The following is a 17,472-nucleotide window of genomic DNA, read 5'->3' as shown; positions in this document are numbered from 1 at the left end:
TGAGGCAGTGAGTTCCACAGGTTCTGTTGTACTGAAAGCTTACTGGCACATTCCTCTTTGTTCCTGGACTGCACCAAAGGGTAATGCCTTGTGCTTTCCCTCTATCCCCCAGGCTTCCTGGCTCTGCATACTCTTCTCCATACTACATTGGCTGAAATTGTTTCCTCTGTTCTTGCCCCCTTCTCTGGTCCTTATCTTCCAGAGGCTGTTGCTGAACTGGAGGTGTCCTGCCCTGCATGCAGTGTTGAGGATGTGCCATTAGTTCAGGCAATACCCTCATCTCCTCTCCCCCCCAGCCCCTTCTCCACACAGCTTACCATCCAACAGTGCTTTGAGGCAGCGGCTCCATATACCACCCCTCCGCCCCCCCAAGATGCTGAGCAAGGCCCAATGAGGGTGCTTTCAAATGTTGGCAGCAGAGCTTCCCCAGCGTTCATTCTCCAAAGGCACTCAGCCCTTGCCCTGCACTGGGCAGCGTTGCCCTGCAGCAGAGCTGTTTCCCGCAGGAAGGAGACTAGAATTAGATAAAACAGTTGAGCCAGAGGCAACAAACTTGAGACAACCTGGCCCCCCACCACTCAGAGGTGCTGAGCAGTCAGGAGACATTAGGGTGGAGCAGCAGCCAGGGTGGCTCATGAACCCCCAAACTGAAACATCCAAAATCAGTGGCCACTTTAAAGTATAGCTTCCCAGCCTTCCTCTTCCCCCGTTGTGCTGAATTTACCTGATGTATAAAAAAAAAAAAAATACAAAAAGGACAACTGCAATGTGACAGAAGAGACGGCAACAGGGCAGAGCACACCCACTAAGTCAGAAGCTCTAAGGGTCAGATCTACCAAACAATGCACAAGAAAGCACCATGGCGACAAGGTCTCCTTCTAGGGCCTGTGGGCTTGGCCGCTGCAGAGGGAGGAGACTAGGCTAGCTCCACACAATCTCTGCTCTGGTTGGGGATAGTGGACTAACTACACCAATGGCCTGATCCAGTAAAATCGCATGTCAATAGCATTACTTCCATGTAATGCCTCTAATGAAAGCTGACCCCACCCCTCGGTGGAGGCTAGATCATACCAACCGACATTTGACAGAGGGAGGAAACTGAGCAGCAGGAGGTAAAGCACAATCTAGTCACAGACCACCTGTGGTGCAATCAAGAATAGAAGCCAGGTGCTCTGACTCGGAGTTACCTGAACTGTCCCCTAGCTCACGCTCCCCCTGGTTCCGTTAGTTACCAAGAGCAAAATACATCAATGGGGATGGCTAACGTCCCAGTCCTAGTGGGGTGCCCCTCCCCAGAGCTGGGCATTCCAGCTGCATGGGAGCCTTACTCTTGAAAGATTTCCCCCCCCATTCCCAAATATCCCTCCCCTCTCCCCAACACCCAATCTTGTCTGCTTGCCAAACGTCCCCACCATTAGAAGGTGGGTGCTTTCCCCATGCCCCCATCCCCCTGCTGGAGATCCACGCTTGCCAGAATCCTCTTCCACTCTCCCTGGGGAAAAGGGGCTTGCGGCTCTTCAGTGTGTCCCAGGGCCCAAGTCTGTTCGCTGCAGGTGAGGCCTGGCTGCCCCAGTTAGGTTTGCTTCATCTCCCACTCCTGCAATGCAAGACAAAGAGGGGGAAAAGAAAAAAAGTTTCAGGGCCTGTTGGCATGAAGAAAGAATCAGGCCCAACAGGTGCAGCTACTGAGCCCCATGCTGTAGACCCTCAGGAGCCAGCAGGGGTACGTCTACCCTGCAGTTGAACGCCTGCAGCCAGCCCACAGCAGCTGTCTCAGGCTCGCGGGATTGGGGCTGTACAGGGCTGTGTACATGTTCAGACTCCGGCTGGAGCCTGGGCTCTGGGACCCCGTGAGGGGAGAAAGGTCCCAGAGCCCAGGCTCCAGCCCGAGCCCAGATATCTACGTGGCAGTTTTACAGCCCTGCAGCCTGAGCCCAATTCAGCAGACACGGGCCAGCCACAGGCATTCAATTGCAGCACAGATGTACTCTGGTGGGCCAAGGTTTAGCTCTGAGTAGCTTCTATAGCTTGTGCAATACTGTGTGGAAATTAGAGATGGGGAAAGCCTGATGAGGCCTGATCTAGCTCTGCCATTCAGGGACCAAGCCAGGCCAACTCCCTACGTTACTGCCTGCTACAGGGCTTTGGTCACTCTAGATTCCACAGTCTTCAGTGACTGAGCCACCACCAGTGCCCTGGAAGTCAGGTCATGAGTTGCCACTTCCATGATCTCCCCCAGCCAACCTGATGACTCCTAAGTCCCAAGGCTTCCCACCCCCTCAGCAGCCAGAGGGCAGTCACTGGCAGGGGGCTCTGCAGAACCTAGCAGAGCTGCTGATGCATTAGAGTGGTGTTGGGGGCAGGCAGGAATGGAAGGGGGAGGGGTGACCAGCTGATTCCCCAGCCTCAGGGTCTAGGGATGGTGCAGTGTCCAAACACCTGCTGGCAAGGCTAAGGAAGATGCTGCCAGGCTGGGCAGTCAGAGCTGTACCTTGGCCTTCTGTAGCACTTTTCCCTTGTTGGCAGGGAGGATGGAGGGGCTCCTCTTCCTCATTTCCGCTGCACAGTTCACCGGGACCAAGTGCTCCGTGGGGTTCCCATTTGGCTTATTTCCAGTCTCCTGGGGGTGGGGGAAGAATAATTCTTTAGAGACCCAGAAAGCAGTGACAGCAGGAGACAGGCAGACAGCCAGAGAACCCAGATTAAAGCACACTCCACAGCTTCCAAATGTGGCAAGAAGCATTTACCGTCCACTAATGGACTGCTGGGACCAGCTGAACACTGAGGGGCACTGGCAGAGCTGGTGGGAGCCCAGGACTGGAATAGCAGAGGGATCACTGCACAGCTGGGGAAAATCCTAGGACTAGAATGGCCAAATAGCAAGACAGCTGAGGGCTGCAGGGCAGGGCTGCGGTGAGCCTAGCAGAGGGGAGGCTGCGGGTCTCAAGGCTGAGGTGCATTGGCCCTCCACTTGTATTCCTACGTCTCCCACCTGAAGCAGGCACAAGCCAACAGAAAAAACAGAGTCCCACCCCTCTGAATTAGTAGGAGCATTGCCAGCAGATTGAGGGAAGTGATTATTCCCCTCTATTTGGCACTGGTGAGGCAATATCTGGAGTACTGCATCCAGTTTTAGGCTCTGCACTACAGAAAGGATGTGGACAATTCAGAGAGCCCAGCGGAGGACAACAAAAATGATTAGGGGGCTGGGGCACATGACTTATGAGGAGAGGCTGAGGGAACTTAGTCTGCAGAGAGAAGAGTGAGGGGGGATTTGATAGCAGCCTTCAACTACCTGAAGGGGGGTTCCAAAGAGGATGGAGCTTGGCTGTTCTCAGTAGTGGCAGATGACAGAACAAGGAGCAATGGTCTCAAGTTGCAGTGGGTGGAGGTCTAGGTTGGATATTGGGAAAAACTATTTCACTAGGAGGGTGGTGAAGCACTGGAATGGGTTACTTAGGGAGGTGGTGGAATCTCCATCCTTAAAAACCTCTAAGGCCCGGCTTGACAAAGCCCTGACTGGGATGATTTAGTTGGGGTTGCTCTTGCTTTGAGCAGGGGGTTGGACTAGATGACCTCCTGAGGTCGCTTCCAACCCTAATCTTCTATGATTCTGCAGGGGAACAGGAACCCGAAGGAAGACCGGGGCCGTGGAAAGGAAGGTGGTGACTCCGTACCCCATTTTCAGCTTTACTGGTCACGGTGAGCCCCAGAGCCGGCCCTCCTGCTAGCGACTGTTTCAGCCGGTCCTTCACCTCCGTCAGCTTGAGCTCTAGGTCTACGCGCTGCTCCTCCTTCCCTTTGCACTGCTCCTCCAGGGCCACCACCTGCTCCTCTAGCTCCTTCAGCTTCCTCCCTGATTGCATGAGACAAGGAACAAGACCAATCAGGTCCTGTCAACTCAGCACAGAGCCATGGAGAGATGGGGTTTGTAGAATGAAGGAGGCTCCCAAGCCCAAGTTTACCACCCCCTCCAGTGAGTGTGGTTTGTAGGGGGCAGCAGTGAAGTGCCAGCACCTAGGAGATCTCAGATCAGCCTGTTTCTAGTGTCTGATATCCATGAACCACGCCCTGCTGCAGCCTCTCTCCTTTGCTAGGATTTATTAGTACAGTAGAACCTCAGAGCTACGAACACCAGAGTTACAAACTGATCCGTCAATCACACAATCAGGCAGCAGCAGAGACAAAACCCCCAAGTACAGTACAGTGTTAAATGCTGCTTTCCCTTTATTTTTTTTTAGTAGTTTACATTTTTCTTCTGCATAGTGAAATTTCAAAGCTGTATTAAGTCAATGTTCAGTTGTAAACTTTTGAAAGAACCCCAACATTTTGTTCAGAGTGACAAACATTTCAGAATTACGAGCAACCTCCATTCCCGAGGTGTTCGTAACGGAGGTGCTCCTGTGTAGTACTAGTACGTTCTCTGCTCTGGCTTTTCAACCTTAGAAGCTGAAAAGGAAACAAAACAAGGACCTGCCTTTTTTACTGGAGGGACACACACGTATTTGGCCACTAGGTGATGCTGTTGTGCACAGTTTGAGGTGGCCGCAGCAGCAGGTGCACCAGATCCCCGCTGACTCAGCACTACACCCGGGACCCAATGTTCTGCCCAGCAGAGTGGAAAGCACGGCCCTGGCCCTGAGAGGGGGTGCCAGGAACAAGGAATACAAAGAACAAAGGAGCACAGCAGCTCCAGCAGAGGGCATTCCACTGCGTCCATGCTGGGGCTGGGCCAGCAGGGAGTCAGCTGGGAGAGAAGATGGTACAGTCATGTGTAAACCCCATGGGGGAGCAGGGGAGGGTGGGAGTAGGAGTTTGCTGCTGAATAATAGTGGACGCCTACACTCCTGGCTAGCAAAGGCGGGAGGTGGGCCTGTCTGCACAGTCGGGGGAGAGAAGGGGCTTTCTCGGGTTCAGGGTGTGGCCAAGGAGATGGCAGGACTGTCATGCTCATGAGAAATCTGGAGAACTGGACCAGCAGGGAGCCTTACCAGTGCATGGCCAGAACTGGGACCAGAACGGGTCAGCAGCAGCAGGTCAGGCTACAGGGCATTGGCAGAGCTGGATGGAGGAAACTTGCACCGTTTTGCTGGGTTTTATTCACCCTGGCTCATCCCTGCTTTGCTGGGCATTAAAAATCCGCCAGCCTCATTGCTGAGATGTCCGCTGGTCTGGTGACTGTTGCCATGATCCCATATTGGGGGGCTGGGGTCAGAACAGTCAGGGGGGTATTTCCTCTCCTGCCTGGGCTGCAGCAGGCTCCATACCTGTGCTACTTTTCATGGCCTCCCGGAGCTCCCTCTTTTCCTTCCGCAGGGTCACCAACTCATTCCGGATAGAAGCTCTCTCCTTCTCCAGCTTCTCTTTTTCCGTCAGGAACATCCGGGCGTCCTCCTCGGCCCGGTTCTTCCCATACTTGTACTGGGTGGCATCTACAGAACAAGGGAACAGCTGGTCAGGCAGGGAGTTGGCACACTAGCCCCTGCCTCTATAGAGGAGAGCAAAATGCAGGCTCAGCGAGACGAGTTCAGGACTCGCAGCTTGATGTCTGTTTCCATGATGGGAGTGTCACAGATGAGCCAGGTCAGCTCCCAAGGCTGGACTAGGCTGTGGCGGGGAGAAGGAGCTGCCTGTGGGAACAGCGGCATCACACCAGTCTCCCCAGGAAGACGCACTGAAGTCCATGCAGGCTCAGGGTGAACCTGGCACCTCCTTCCCCATTGCCTGCGGAGGGGTCGCTTTTCGTTAGTGAATTCAGGGCAGGTGAAAGGTGCCAGAGGAACAGTGGAGTCCCCACTCTGTCCTTAGCAGGGGCAGTTCATGCTTCCCACTCATCACAGCAGGCCAACGTACCAGAGCCCCGGCTGGGAAGGAGAAGCTGCAGGTCCCTCAGATCAGCCTGCCAGTTACTCCAGTTCCTAAAGGACACGTTGCCACCTGCGACCATCACTAGCCCACACGGGACTAAGACCCCACCAACTCCTCTCATGGAACAGCCAGCGGCTGGGAACGGCTCCTGCCATTAGTGACCTGGGGCTCGATAGGAAGAGGTGACCAGAGATGGGAGGCCCCAATCCCTGAGCCAACTGGTTCCCTCCCATGTGGCTGAGGTTTGACCCCATAGCACACCTGCTGGTGGGCGAATCTGAACCTACTTGATGCATGTCTTTTGACTTTGACTTGCGGGTCCACGCGGCGTGACGACTCACTGCAGGACGAGGCATGCCGCTTCACCTGGGCCCCCGACGGCCGTAGTGGCTCCTCTGCCTGCATGGATGGACGCAATGAAAACAGATCCCAGCAGAGACGCTGTGTGGCATCAGTACTAGGCAGGAGCAGAAATCTGCACTCAGGGCAGGTGGCTGCTGAGAAACCGTGGGCCCCAAGTGCCACTGAGGGGAAGGGGGCGCCTGTCTCCCCAGCATTCAGTTACTTGGAGGTTGCGTGGGAGAAGGACCATGGCATCTCTAGGGAGAGTGTGATAGGAAGCAAGCCACATTCGTACCTGCACCTTCTCGTAGGGGACGTCATCATACACCACCCGGGAGGAGTCAGCCTGGCTCTCGTGGGAGGCGCTGGCCCACCTGGGGAGGTAAAGAGTGTCAGCCCCTTCCCGCACAGCAGCAACACGCCGTCCTTCTCTAGCTCCTTCCACCCAAAGATCTCAAAACACTTTGCAAACTTTCACGAGTTAGTCCTGCCTCCCCTCCCCCATGCAGTCCCCAAACCACTACGAGCCGAGCCCTGCTTCAGGGAAATGAAGCCAGTTGGGCACTGCCCCCCAGCCACCAGATCTCATGTGCTGATAAAAGCCTCCCAGTCTTCAATTTGTGTGTTCCACACCTCCCCACCCCCAGCTTGCCCTTTGTACACCCCCATGCCTCCTCCCAGAGGCAGGTGCCCCACACTTTTGTAAATGTGGTAATAGGTATTATCCCATTCCAGGAGCAAACGAGGCACAGAGATGCAGTGACTTGACCAAGTCCACTCAGCATAGCCAGTGCTACCAGGTCCCAGTCCTGAGCTCCAGTCCCTAGACAGCTTTTAGAAGGTGCACACAGCTCAGGGCCCCACAAATCATAACCCCCTTCTGCTTTTCCCACCACATGTCCCTACCCCACAACACTACTCATGGGGCAGGTGGTTTATTCTGGCTCTGAGGCCACATGCAATGACTTGGCGCCGTGTTGCCACCTGGGTTTGGAGACACAAGATGCATCCATGGTGGAAGTGCTGCTGGCTGGGATGGCCTCACAGGGAGTTTTGCTCTCCCAGGCTCAGCCGGGGGCACCAGGTGAGCCTCATGCCGGAGCTAGAGCGAACGAACAAACACACACACACACACACACACACACACTTAACGAAAGCTTTGGAACGATGGGAGGAGAGCCCCTTACAGATAGGAGTGTCTCACAGCGGTGACTATGTTGGCTATTGTCTCTACATCCACGTAGTCATAGTGCAAGGTCTCCGGGGTTTTCTGAGAGCCAGTCTCAACCAGCAGGAGGCCGAGCCAGCGGCCCAGATCTTCAGAGCAGTTTGCCTAGGGGGTGAGAAAGCCATCATCATGAGCACCTGGCCCCTGGATATGCATCTCCCCTTCACATCTCTCCAGGTAGATGACCCATATCCTGCAGAGCATGGGCAGGGAGTTACGCCAATATTTCCCCTGGCCCCCCAAAGCCACCTTGCTTTGGGTCTCCCCACACCAGCCCAACCCACCCATGCCACACAAGAAAGCACAGGCGTCTGCTCATATGCAACACATGCAGAACGTCTTCAACTCTGCGTGGGGTTGGGTAGGGATGGGCTTCCTAGGGGAACTGGGAAGAAGTTACCCTTCCTAGAGAATGAGCTTGCTCTTGCAACATGGCACTGAGCTGGATTCCATCAGCCCAAGCACCTGCCAAGCTCTGCTCCTGTGCAGGTGAGCCGTTGGGTTGACGCTAAGAGTCAAATGAGTTCATTCACCTGCCGTGATTTGCCTGGTTCAACGAATCCAGCAGCTTCTCTGTGCTGATACGATCAGTATCTGGGCTGCTGCTATACAGTCATTCAGACCCAAGTGAAATTACTTCGTATATTTCATTCACTTGTCTGAAGCACCTTAACAGGGTGCTCCACGCATGCCTGCTTTAATCACTCATGGAATAAAAACTTCACATAGCCTAAGGGATCCTGCCAAGATAAAGATTAGATTTAAAAAACCCCAAATCCCTTGTCTGTGTAACGAGGTGCACCACAGATTATTAATGAAAATTTCAGAGGCTGCTCAGCATGGTTTATGTGATCGCCTGCATTTGGCTGGGCTCGGCAGCAAAACAGGACTTTGCGTTTTGGTTCTAGACAATTTCACTTGCCTGGGCCATGTACCAGCCCACCTGGCTGCATTTGGGGTCTCAAAGCACAGCTGGGGAAGGGGTAAGTTAAACTGTCCCTGAAGGTTTCCATTTAGAATCTATTCTGTCTCTCTGTTCAGTTCTGGGTTTGGTTAAACCCTTAAGGAAACAGACCAGGATTTGGACCCAAACTGCCCATCCACATCTTCCAGAGTGAGGCAGGAAAAGCTTCTACAGCCCACATGCGTCACTCAGAGCCGCTGAGAATGAAACACTCACCTCCAAGGCAGAGACCTCCTGCCCACTGCGAAGGATGCGGAAAGCAAGCGGGTGTTTAGGGCCCAGGCCTGGCACCACCTCACAGCCACGCAGGACGATGGCATTCATGTGTGTCCGCAAGTCGGAGCGGTCCTTGTGGAAATAGAGCGTGTTGCCTTTCAAGCAACACCAACGCTCCTTCCAGCACTGGTTAACCAGGACATTCAGATAACCTGCAGGGAGAGCCGGTTCCCAAAGGGAAGAGAGTCTCGGTTCATTAGGTTCAGCTGATATGCACAAACAAGCATGATGCTAGAGGAAAGGTGGAAAGCGAGAGCCAATGGGGGCTGGGAGGAGGCTCCAAAAGGTTGTCTTGTCTCGCTCTACTTCAGTCAGTGGGTCTGTCTATACTAGACACCCACGGCTGGCCTGTGCCAACTGACTCAGATTCGTAGGGTTAGGGCTAAGGGGCAGTTTAATTGCAGTGTAGACATTCGGCCTCAGGCTGCAGCTGGGACCCTCTCACCTCACAGGGTCCTAGAGCTGGGGCTCCAGCCCAAGCCTGGACATGTAGACCAGTTAAACAGCCCTGCAACCCAAGGCCCATGAGCCCGAGTCAGCTGGCACAGGCCAGCCGCGGGTGTCTAACTGCAGTGTAGATATACCCAGAGTCTGAAATGCTGCTCTGCGGTATCCTACCAAGATATGTCCAGGCCTGTCAGGGAATCACTGCCGATCTCCCTACCTCTGGGTAGGCCTTGTTCCCCCACATTGTTCTGGCAGTGGAAGCACCCCACAAAGCACTGCACAGGGGCAGGACCCTCTCTCTGGAGACCAGCAGATCTGCCCCTTAGAACTGCAGAACTCAAAATCAAAGGCCCAAGTGCAGCTTGGTCTTTAGTAAGTTCATACTCTGCAAAATCTCTGCTGAAGTCAACGGGACATTTGTCCAAGTAAGGACATTAGGATTTGTCCACAGAAACTGTAGATGCAGAAGCCTTATGCTCATCCCCTCTGTTTTGGGGGCAGGATTCATGAGGTAAATGGTCCGGTGGTTAGGGCACTAGTCTGGGACTAAAGAGACCTGGAGTCCGTTTCCAGCTCCACCACAGACCACCTGTGTGACTGATCACTTGGTCTCTGTGCCTCAGTTCTCCATGGGATAAGAGCACTTCCCTATCTCCCAGGTGTGTAGCAAGGATAGCTACATCCAAGATTGTGATGCACTCGGGTGTTATGGGAATGGGGGCCAGTATGAGTCTCTCAGACAGACATATGGGGCTTCATTGATTTTCTTTAGCAGCATCTTATCTTAGAGGGCATTTTGAGCAACTTACAAACTCAGAGTCATAGGGCTGGAAGGGACCTTGGAAAGTCATGACATCCAGTCCCCTGCACAGAGGCATGACCACCTAAACCTTGATCATCCCTGACAGGTGTGTGGGTGTGGCCCATCTGTTCTTGAAAGCCTCCAATGACAGGGATTCCACAACCTCCCCTGGAAGTCTATTCCAGAGCTTAGCTACCTTTATAATTAGAAAGTTTTTCCTAATATGTAACCTAAATAACCCTTGCTGCAGAGAAGGCAATTACTTCTTGTCTTACCTTCAGTGGATATGAGGAGCAACTGATCATCACCCTGTTTATAACAGCTGTTAACATATTTGGAGACTTATTAGGTCCCTCCTTATTCCTCTTTTCTCAGGACTAAACATGCTAGTATTTTTAGTCTTTCCTCATAGATCAGGTTTTCTAAATCTTTTATCATTTTTGTTATTCTCCTCTGGACTTTCTCCACTGTTAATAAACCCCAGAATAATTATAGCCTTTTTTGCAATTGCATTACATTGTTGACTCATTTAATTTGTGTCCACAACAACCTTCAGATCTGCAGTACTACCATCTAGCCAGTTATTTCCCCTTTTGTAGTGGTGCATTGCACTTGCCTTTATTCAAATTTCATCTTGTTGATTTCAGACCAATTCTTCAATTTGTCAAGATTCTTTTGAATTCTAATCCTGGCCTCCAAAGTGCTTGCAACCCCACCCAGCTTGATATTATCTACACATTTTATAAGCATACTCCCCACTCCATTATCCATGTCATTAGTGAAAACATTGACTAGTACTAAACCCAGGACTGAGCCCCATGGAACCCCACTAGATACACCCTCCCAAATTTGACAGCAGGCCATGGAGAACTACTCTAAGTGACTATTGTCTTTCAACCAATTGTGCTCCCACCTTATAGAAATTTCAGTTAGATCACATTTCCCTAGTTTGCTTATTAGAATGTCACGTGGACTGTGTCAAAAGCCTAATTCAATCAAGACATATCACATCTACTGCTTCTCCCCATACACTAAGCCAGTAACCCTGTCAAAGGAGGAAGTTAAGTTGGTTTGGCATGATTTGTTGAGGCTAGGTCTACACTACCCGCCTGAATCGGCGGGTAGAAATTGACCTCTCGGGGATCGATTTATCGCGTCCCATGGGGACGCGACAATCGATCCCCGAATCGGCGCTCTTACTCCATCAGCGGAGGTGGGAGTAAGCGCCGCCGACAGAAAGCCGCAGAAGTCGATTTTGCCGCCGTCCTCACAGCGGGGTAAGTCGGCTGCGATACGTCGAATTCAGCTACGCTATTCACGTAGCTGAATTTGCGTATCTTAAATCGACTCCCCCCTGTAGTGTAGATGTACCCTGACAAATCCATGCTGGCTGTTCCTTAGAACTCGCCTCCAGGTGTTTACAAATGGATTGTTTAATAACTTGTTCTAATTGTTTATGTAACTTGCAGTCTTTAGCTGTACCGCTCTAGCTTAGAAGAGAGAAAACCAAATCACCCTGTTCACATGGCACTTAACACAGAGCACCTGACAGCTGTGTGGTCCCCAGCACCTCCCCAGATGTGTACCCAGAGTGCTCTGCCCTGGGTGAAATAGTCTGGTCCTACAATCACGGTCTGGGGACACTGAGCTAGGAGAGAGAGAGAGAGAGTCAATCCCAGGCTACATGCCTGTAGCCGGAAATCCCTTTCCATGTCATGGCAGAGTCCCTGATGCTGTTGTGGGGCTAGTGAGCAATGGGTGGAATTCAGAGGAAACACTGAAATTCCCTGTGTCTTGTGTCCCCATTCCCCTTCTGGGTGGTCCGTCCGATGGGCAAGAGAAAGGCATTGTGGCACAACTTACACCTGGCACCAAGTCCCCTAGAAACAACGTCCACCTAGATCCAGAAAACCCCCTTCTTGCTCCCATCTCCCCAGAGCCCTAGGTACGAACCACAGCAGGGGATGTCCTCCTCGGTGGAGGACGTCTGGGTGTCCTCAGGGGATGGCTTCTTTTTGGAGAAGCTGATGATCCTGGTGATTTTCCTCCCAGCTGCCCGGCTCACCGAGCCCTTCAGTTCAGCCAAGCCGCTTTTCTTGCCTTTCCCTGGGAACAGGGAGGAGAGCTCAGCTCAGGAGTAAATGGCAACCCCCCAAAGGCTGGCCAAAGCGGAGAGGTCACTATGGTGCCATCTCTCAGGCTGGGATTTGCAATGAGAGCAGGAAGGGGTTTCGGGTGTCAGACAGTGGCAGGGAGAGGAGGGCAGAGGGGGTAGAGATACACCGACGGGGCAAGAGCAGGACATCCCCACCCCCAGCAACTGTTGCACTTCAGAGAACTGGTGCATGGAGCCAGGGGCAGATTCAGGCAGAGGCTGCAAATATTCCTCTGTGGCAGGGGCCTCAGCAACTCCAGCACATGCAGCAGGGCCGCACGGCAGTGAGGGGAAGTTGTGCCAGCAGGCATGGGTGACCCCTTCCCACCTCCCGGCAGCAGGCGGCTTATTGAGACAGCTGCAGAGAGGTGATGAGGATGCTTTCTGCAGTGGGGTGGACCCTCCCCCCACCCCTCCCCACAGCAATGCCAGCCCATGGGCCCACAATGATCAGAGTGGGGCTGGGGCTCTCACCGCGCTCCCTTCGGCTCATGGGGGTGCAGTTCTCCCCTGCTGCCATGCTGTCCGAGTCAGACGTCTGTTTGTCTTGCGATAACCTCTGCGGGGAGGAGGGCAGGCATCCATTTCAGTGCAGTCCCTCCCTCCATCCCTTCCTCCCCCCCCATGGCTTTTAACCATGTCAATGCCGCACTGAGTGACCATCCCTGACCGGAGTTCTGCGAGTCTGGCAAAGCTCAGTGTCCAGCCTAGCTCCTGATAGCCCCACCCTAGGCAGGGGGACAGGAAAGGGCATATGCCCCACCCCCCTAGAGGAACCCCCATCTTCATTCCAGGGCTGGCTGGGGAGATGGTCTTGGCTCTTTGTTGCCCATTGGAGGGGGTCCCCTTCTGCTATAGTAAGGGGTGCCACAGATGGGCCATGCAAACATTGAGAGCAAGGCTGATCTTGTAGAACCCAGCCTTCAGCTGCCTGATTCTGGAGAGTTTAGTCACGGTTCCCTTCTGCTGTGTATCACTAACCCCCAGCCACCCACACTGGCAGGGGAGAGACACCTTGTCAAGGTCCATCTTGCAATGCAGCACGGGGGATGTAGGGGCTTCAGTCCCACCTGTTCCTCCTCCACTGGCACTGCTCCCTTCCTTTATCACCTGTGGAGACAGACCACTCAGCACCGGCCTCTCACGACCCATTGGGAGCGACTGAGCCCCCAGTCGTTACCCCAGTAACAGAGGAGCTCCGACCACACTGCTTGACCTAACCACAGCAAACAGCATTTTGCCGTAGCTATTTATGAACTATCCCTTCCTGGAATGATCCAATTCCCTGCTGCCTTCCAGAGGGGACAAAGCAGCATGTTGCACCCTGAAAAGCTCCCTTTGGAGCAGGGAGCTCTTAAAACTCCCTCCACAAAGTCCTGTTTGAAATAATAAATAGTTTGGTCGTTAAAAAGGTTTAGGGACATTTAACGAGGACTCAGACTACAGTCACAAAGGCCCCTTAGATTCCAGCTAGCTGATCTGGGAAGCTTTGTCAATCTCCTACAGGGGTTCTGCCCAAGATACCTATACAAACCCATCACCATAGATAGCATCTGAGCACCACAATCTTTTATGTACTGACCCCCCAGGAAGGCTGTAGCAGAGCAGGGAATTGAGCCTGCGTCTCCTGAGTCCCAGACTAGGGCTTTGACCATCCTTCCTGTGAGGTTGTGGTGAGCCTAGGCTCTCTGGGGAGAAGCCTGTCAGGATGGACACGGCATGAGGACAACCCACCCTGCACTACTTCAGCCTTCCTGCATCCCACCCCTCCCAGCCAGCAAAAGGAGAGGGGTGTCGAAAACCTGCTACAATCATAATGTGGGTGACCAGAACTTCTTGCTAATCTCCACACAGGTTCAGCCCGGGAGAACTTCTCCCATCCCTCCTCCTCCCCCACATGGCCCTTGACCAAGGCATATGCAGTAGCCAGGCTGGGTAGGGAGAATCTGACAGCACCAGGAGCCCTGGAGTGCAGTGTAATGGGGCAGCGTTGGTGTTCCAATCTTTCAGCAGTGAAATGCCCCACATCAGCAGATTTGAGGTGGGCAGGGGCTCATGCTCCCCAGGGGCGAGGTGGTACTATTTAAATGCGCTCCTGTTTCAGGCCTTTACATGCTGCCAGCTCAGACGCAGACCTGGTGACTTCACAAACAGCTTCCAAGCTACACAGCCTCCCACTGGCAGACAAAGGCAGGAAAAAGGAGGGGGAGGGTAAACAAACAGCTCCCCTCTCCCTTTGCCTATGGGACTCCAGCCTATCACACAGGGAGCGGAAACGGGCCAGGGCTCCCTGGGCCTGGTAGCTCGCCCCACAGCTGGTGTCCCAGTCTGGCAGGAATGATAAAAGATGGGTGGAAAATCTCCTTCCCTTCAGAGATAAGGCAGCACGGGACGCTAGACCTTTCCCATGAAGGCAGCTAACCTGCCTAGCCATTACGTCAGACAGGGATCACAGGAGCTGGGCCATGTACTGAGACGGCACCAGAACAAGGAGGAGGTTCCACCAGAAGGACAAAGGCTGGTCACACAGGGAAAGGAAGCCTGTGTGGCCAGTGGCGTGGGCTAGGGAGAAAGGCATAAGCTGCAGTAAGAGGTACCTTCAGCCACTCCTCAGCCTGCTCTTTGCTCTGCACTGCCAGCACCAGAGCCTCGGCCCCTGGCAGAGAGAAGCGCAGCTCATGCTTCTTGCGGCGCCCGTCCTTGGGCACATAGTTGACGCTGCAGGCGCTCAGGGGCACCTCCAGGTGTGGCTGCCGGTCCTTGGAGCTTTTATAGCACTAAAAGAAGTAGAGACAACCGTTTCCCACAGAGTCGAGGCCTGCCTGCATCTCCTGCCAGGCTGCAGAGAATGAGCGTGCTAGCTCAAAGGGGGAGGATCCCTGCTGAAGCTCTGTCTGCCCTTACACGGGGCTTCATCTAGTGACCTCGTAGCAATTCACAGAGGTGGCGCAGTATCATTAGCCTCATTTTACAGAGGAGGAAGCTACAGGGAAGTGACTCAGCCAAAGTCACAGAAGGGGCCAGGACCCAGGAGTCCCTGCTCGCACCACTAGACAACACTCTCTTCCCAGAACCAGGAACAGAACCTGTACCCTACTCTCTGGGCCACAATGTCTCCAAGGTAACTGACCTGCATGATGACTTTGCATTAATTTTTCCAGTGATAAATATACAGGATGAACCCTGATGGCTTCTGGGTAGAGACCTGGACTGTGGGCCTCACAGTATAAGTGCTTCTGAGGTGCTGTTATTCTGCACAGCAGGTATGGATTAGATATGCAACATTGCCATGAAAGGCAGTCTCAGCCCTGCTCACACCCCCATGGAAGACATAGCCTTTCATTTACTCAAACAAGTCACTGAACATGCATGGTTAGTCCACTTGTAAGCAGGGATTGGCATAGCTGCTGCATGTCCTTTGGTGTACTTGGCTCACTTGCACCCTGTACACAGGAGGCTCCCCGTTTCTCCAGCCTAGGATCTCTCAGACGCCAGATCTCCACAAAGATTTCCTGTATCCTGGGACCCCCTGCACTCCCCAGCACTCGGGAAGCTAAAGTCTCACCAGGAGTTTGTTGTCCTTGATGACTGTCAGCTGCTTGGCCCACTGCCCAAAGCGCTTCTTACGCAACAGGAAGGCACAAATCCTGCAGTCCTTCACCAGGTTCATAGACGCTTCCTCTGACGGCCATTGGTGTGTCAGCCGCTGGCCCTTCCCATCCTCCTCCTCTTCATCATATGACTCATAGGAGCTGCTCATCGCATCAGAGTCATTGTCTGGAAGGAAGCAGAGACCCTCCCAGTCACCTCAGGATGCTACTGACACCGGAGCTCCAATGCCCTGCACATGGAGTGGGACTTCAGCCTGGAGGATCACCTTCTCCTAGCAGTGTCTTGGGAAAGAAAGCCTTTGTATGTGTGGGGCAGGGAAATCAAACTCTGGAACAGCAGCAGGTCAACACTAACAATTTTCATTTTCCTCCAGCTCTTCTCCAAGTTGCATTGGCATTTCCCTTTATGAAATATGCAAAGCATGGAGGGCTCTAAGTGACCGCTTACGTGTGACAAACCTTCTCTTTAGATGGCGAGAGGCTCTTGGAGAAGTCACTGGCTAGGACATGCAAGAGGCCTGACTGTTTGCTGAGCAGCCTGTGTAAGATCAGCGTACATGTCTGAATTGCTCAGGGACTACTGACCTCCAAGGGATACTCCAGGATGCAGCTCTTTGCCCAGGCAGCTGAAGCTTCTCAGGCTGCTGTCTTTGTTTTCATTGCACGGTTACTTTAACTAAAGTCAAGGGCTCCCAGAGCAGCAGGTGGGTGCCTCATATCTGGTTATAAACTGCCAGAAATAGACAGACCCTGGCTCTCTTCCTCGCTCTCCCTGCAACACCTAAAGCAATTCCTGCCTTGAAGGCCACAGAACTACCACTGATGGTTACCACAGGGCTGTGGTCCATGCAGACTCCTAGATACCCTTTGGCTCTGTGTAGGATTCCCCACCCAACCCCCATCCATCAGACTGATGGCTCATCCCCTTTGGCTCTTCCCCCTGGTTAGGCACTTGTCTTGAAGAGCCTTTGCCCTGGTACCTACAGGAGTTTTTCTGCTCCCCATTCATCCTGGTAACAGGGTAGTTGCTGTCTGCATCCTCATAGTAGCCATCCTCGATTGAGTTGGGGGGACTGGAGCTATCTGCAGAGAGAGCAAAGGGTGTGAAATTTGTGATGGAGACCCCTGCACAGGGACTGGGATATTAACAGGGCACGTGCATGGCACAGACACTGTGACAGGGCCCATCAGAAGGCTGTGCTGAAGCAAGTCATGCCACAGCTTGGAGCTCTCACAGCTGCCAACATCAGCTCCAGCTCAGCAGCAAGGCCACGTGTAACGATTAGACATGGGTGCAGTTACAGCTGGATGGAAGCACAAAGTGGTGGGAGAAGGGGAAGGACTTTGTCCACAGGCTAATCTGAAAAGGCCTCAGCAGCAGAAAACCTCCCTTCCCTCCTCTGCCAGCTCCCCAGGAGCCACCGGACAGCCCCGCCCACAGGAGGAAGGAGACCGGCTGCCAAGTGACACGGTTTGGGAAAAGCACCCTGCTCCTTTCCTGACACTCCAAGGTCACAGCCACTCCCGGAGAGGCTCAGCACACACTCCCCCTTCACATACAGGGCCTGGGAGCGCTCCCTACCCCTCCCCTCAGGCTGCCCTTCACACAGGCATTGAGCTCAGCAGCTGGGAGAGGAGGGAGCATTTGAGGGGCTGAATCCTACACCTGAGAGAAACACAAAGCAAAACCTCCCACTTTGGGGAAATCTCTTCCTTCCCTTGGGGGTGGTGGTGGTGGTGGTCTTGGAGCCCCTGCCCAAGCGTGCTCAGGGCAGCTGC

General features: G+C 53.5%; 1 protein-coding gene across 2 annotated transcripts in view; it reads right to left on the bottom strand.

Moving 5' to 3' along the window:
* Positions 1–647: 647 nt before the first annotated feature.
* AFAP1L1 (actin filament associated protein 1 like 1) overlaps positions 648–17,472 on the bottom strand; it is a 56,016-nt gene continuing 39,191 nt past the window's right edge. For both annotated transcript variants that reach the window (XM_054036385.1, XM_054036386.1), the window contains exons 6-19: positions 16,678–16,776; positions 15,648–15,859; positions 14,680–14,859; positions 13,097–13,192; positions 12,557–12,641; positions 11,881–12,033; positions 8,619–8,830; positions 7,398–7,543; positions 6,506–6,584; positions 6,156–6,267; positions 5,268–5,432; positions 3,678–3,856; positions 2,492–2,620; positions 648–1,597 (exon numbers count right to left, since the gene is read on the bottom strand). In XM_054036385.1, the coding sequence (XP_053892360.1) occupies positions 1,574–1,597; positions 2,492–2,620; positions 3,678–3,856; positions 5,268–5,432; positions 6,156–6,267; positions 6,506–6,584; positions 7,398–7,543; positions 8,619–8,830; positions 11,881–12,033; positions 12,557–12,641; positions 13,097–13,192; positions 14,680–14,859; positions 15,648–15,859; positions 16,678–16,776 (1,871 nt within the window). In that variant the 3' untranslated portion in view covers positions 648–1,573. The remainder of the gene's footprint in view (positions 1,598–2,491; positions 2,621–3,677; positions 3,857–5,267; positions 5,433–6,155; positions 6,268–6,505; positions 6,585–7,397; positions 7,544–8,618; positions 8,831–11,880; positions 12,034–12,556; positions 12,642–13,096; positions 13,193–14,679; positions 14,860–15,647; positions 15,860–16,677; positions 16,777–17,472) is intronic.

The sequence above is a fragment of the Malaclemys terrapin genome, chromosome 8 (assembly GCF_027887155.1).
Source record: "Malaclemys terrapin pileata isolate rMalTer1 chromosome 8, rMalTer1.hap1, whole genome shotgun sequence".
Lineage (NCBI taxonomy): Eukaryota > Metazoa > Chordata > Testudines > Emydidae > Malaclemys > Malaclemys terrapin.
This window is presented reverse-complemented; position numbering and strand designations above follow the sequence as displayed.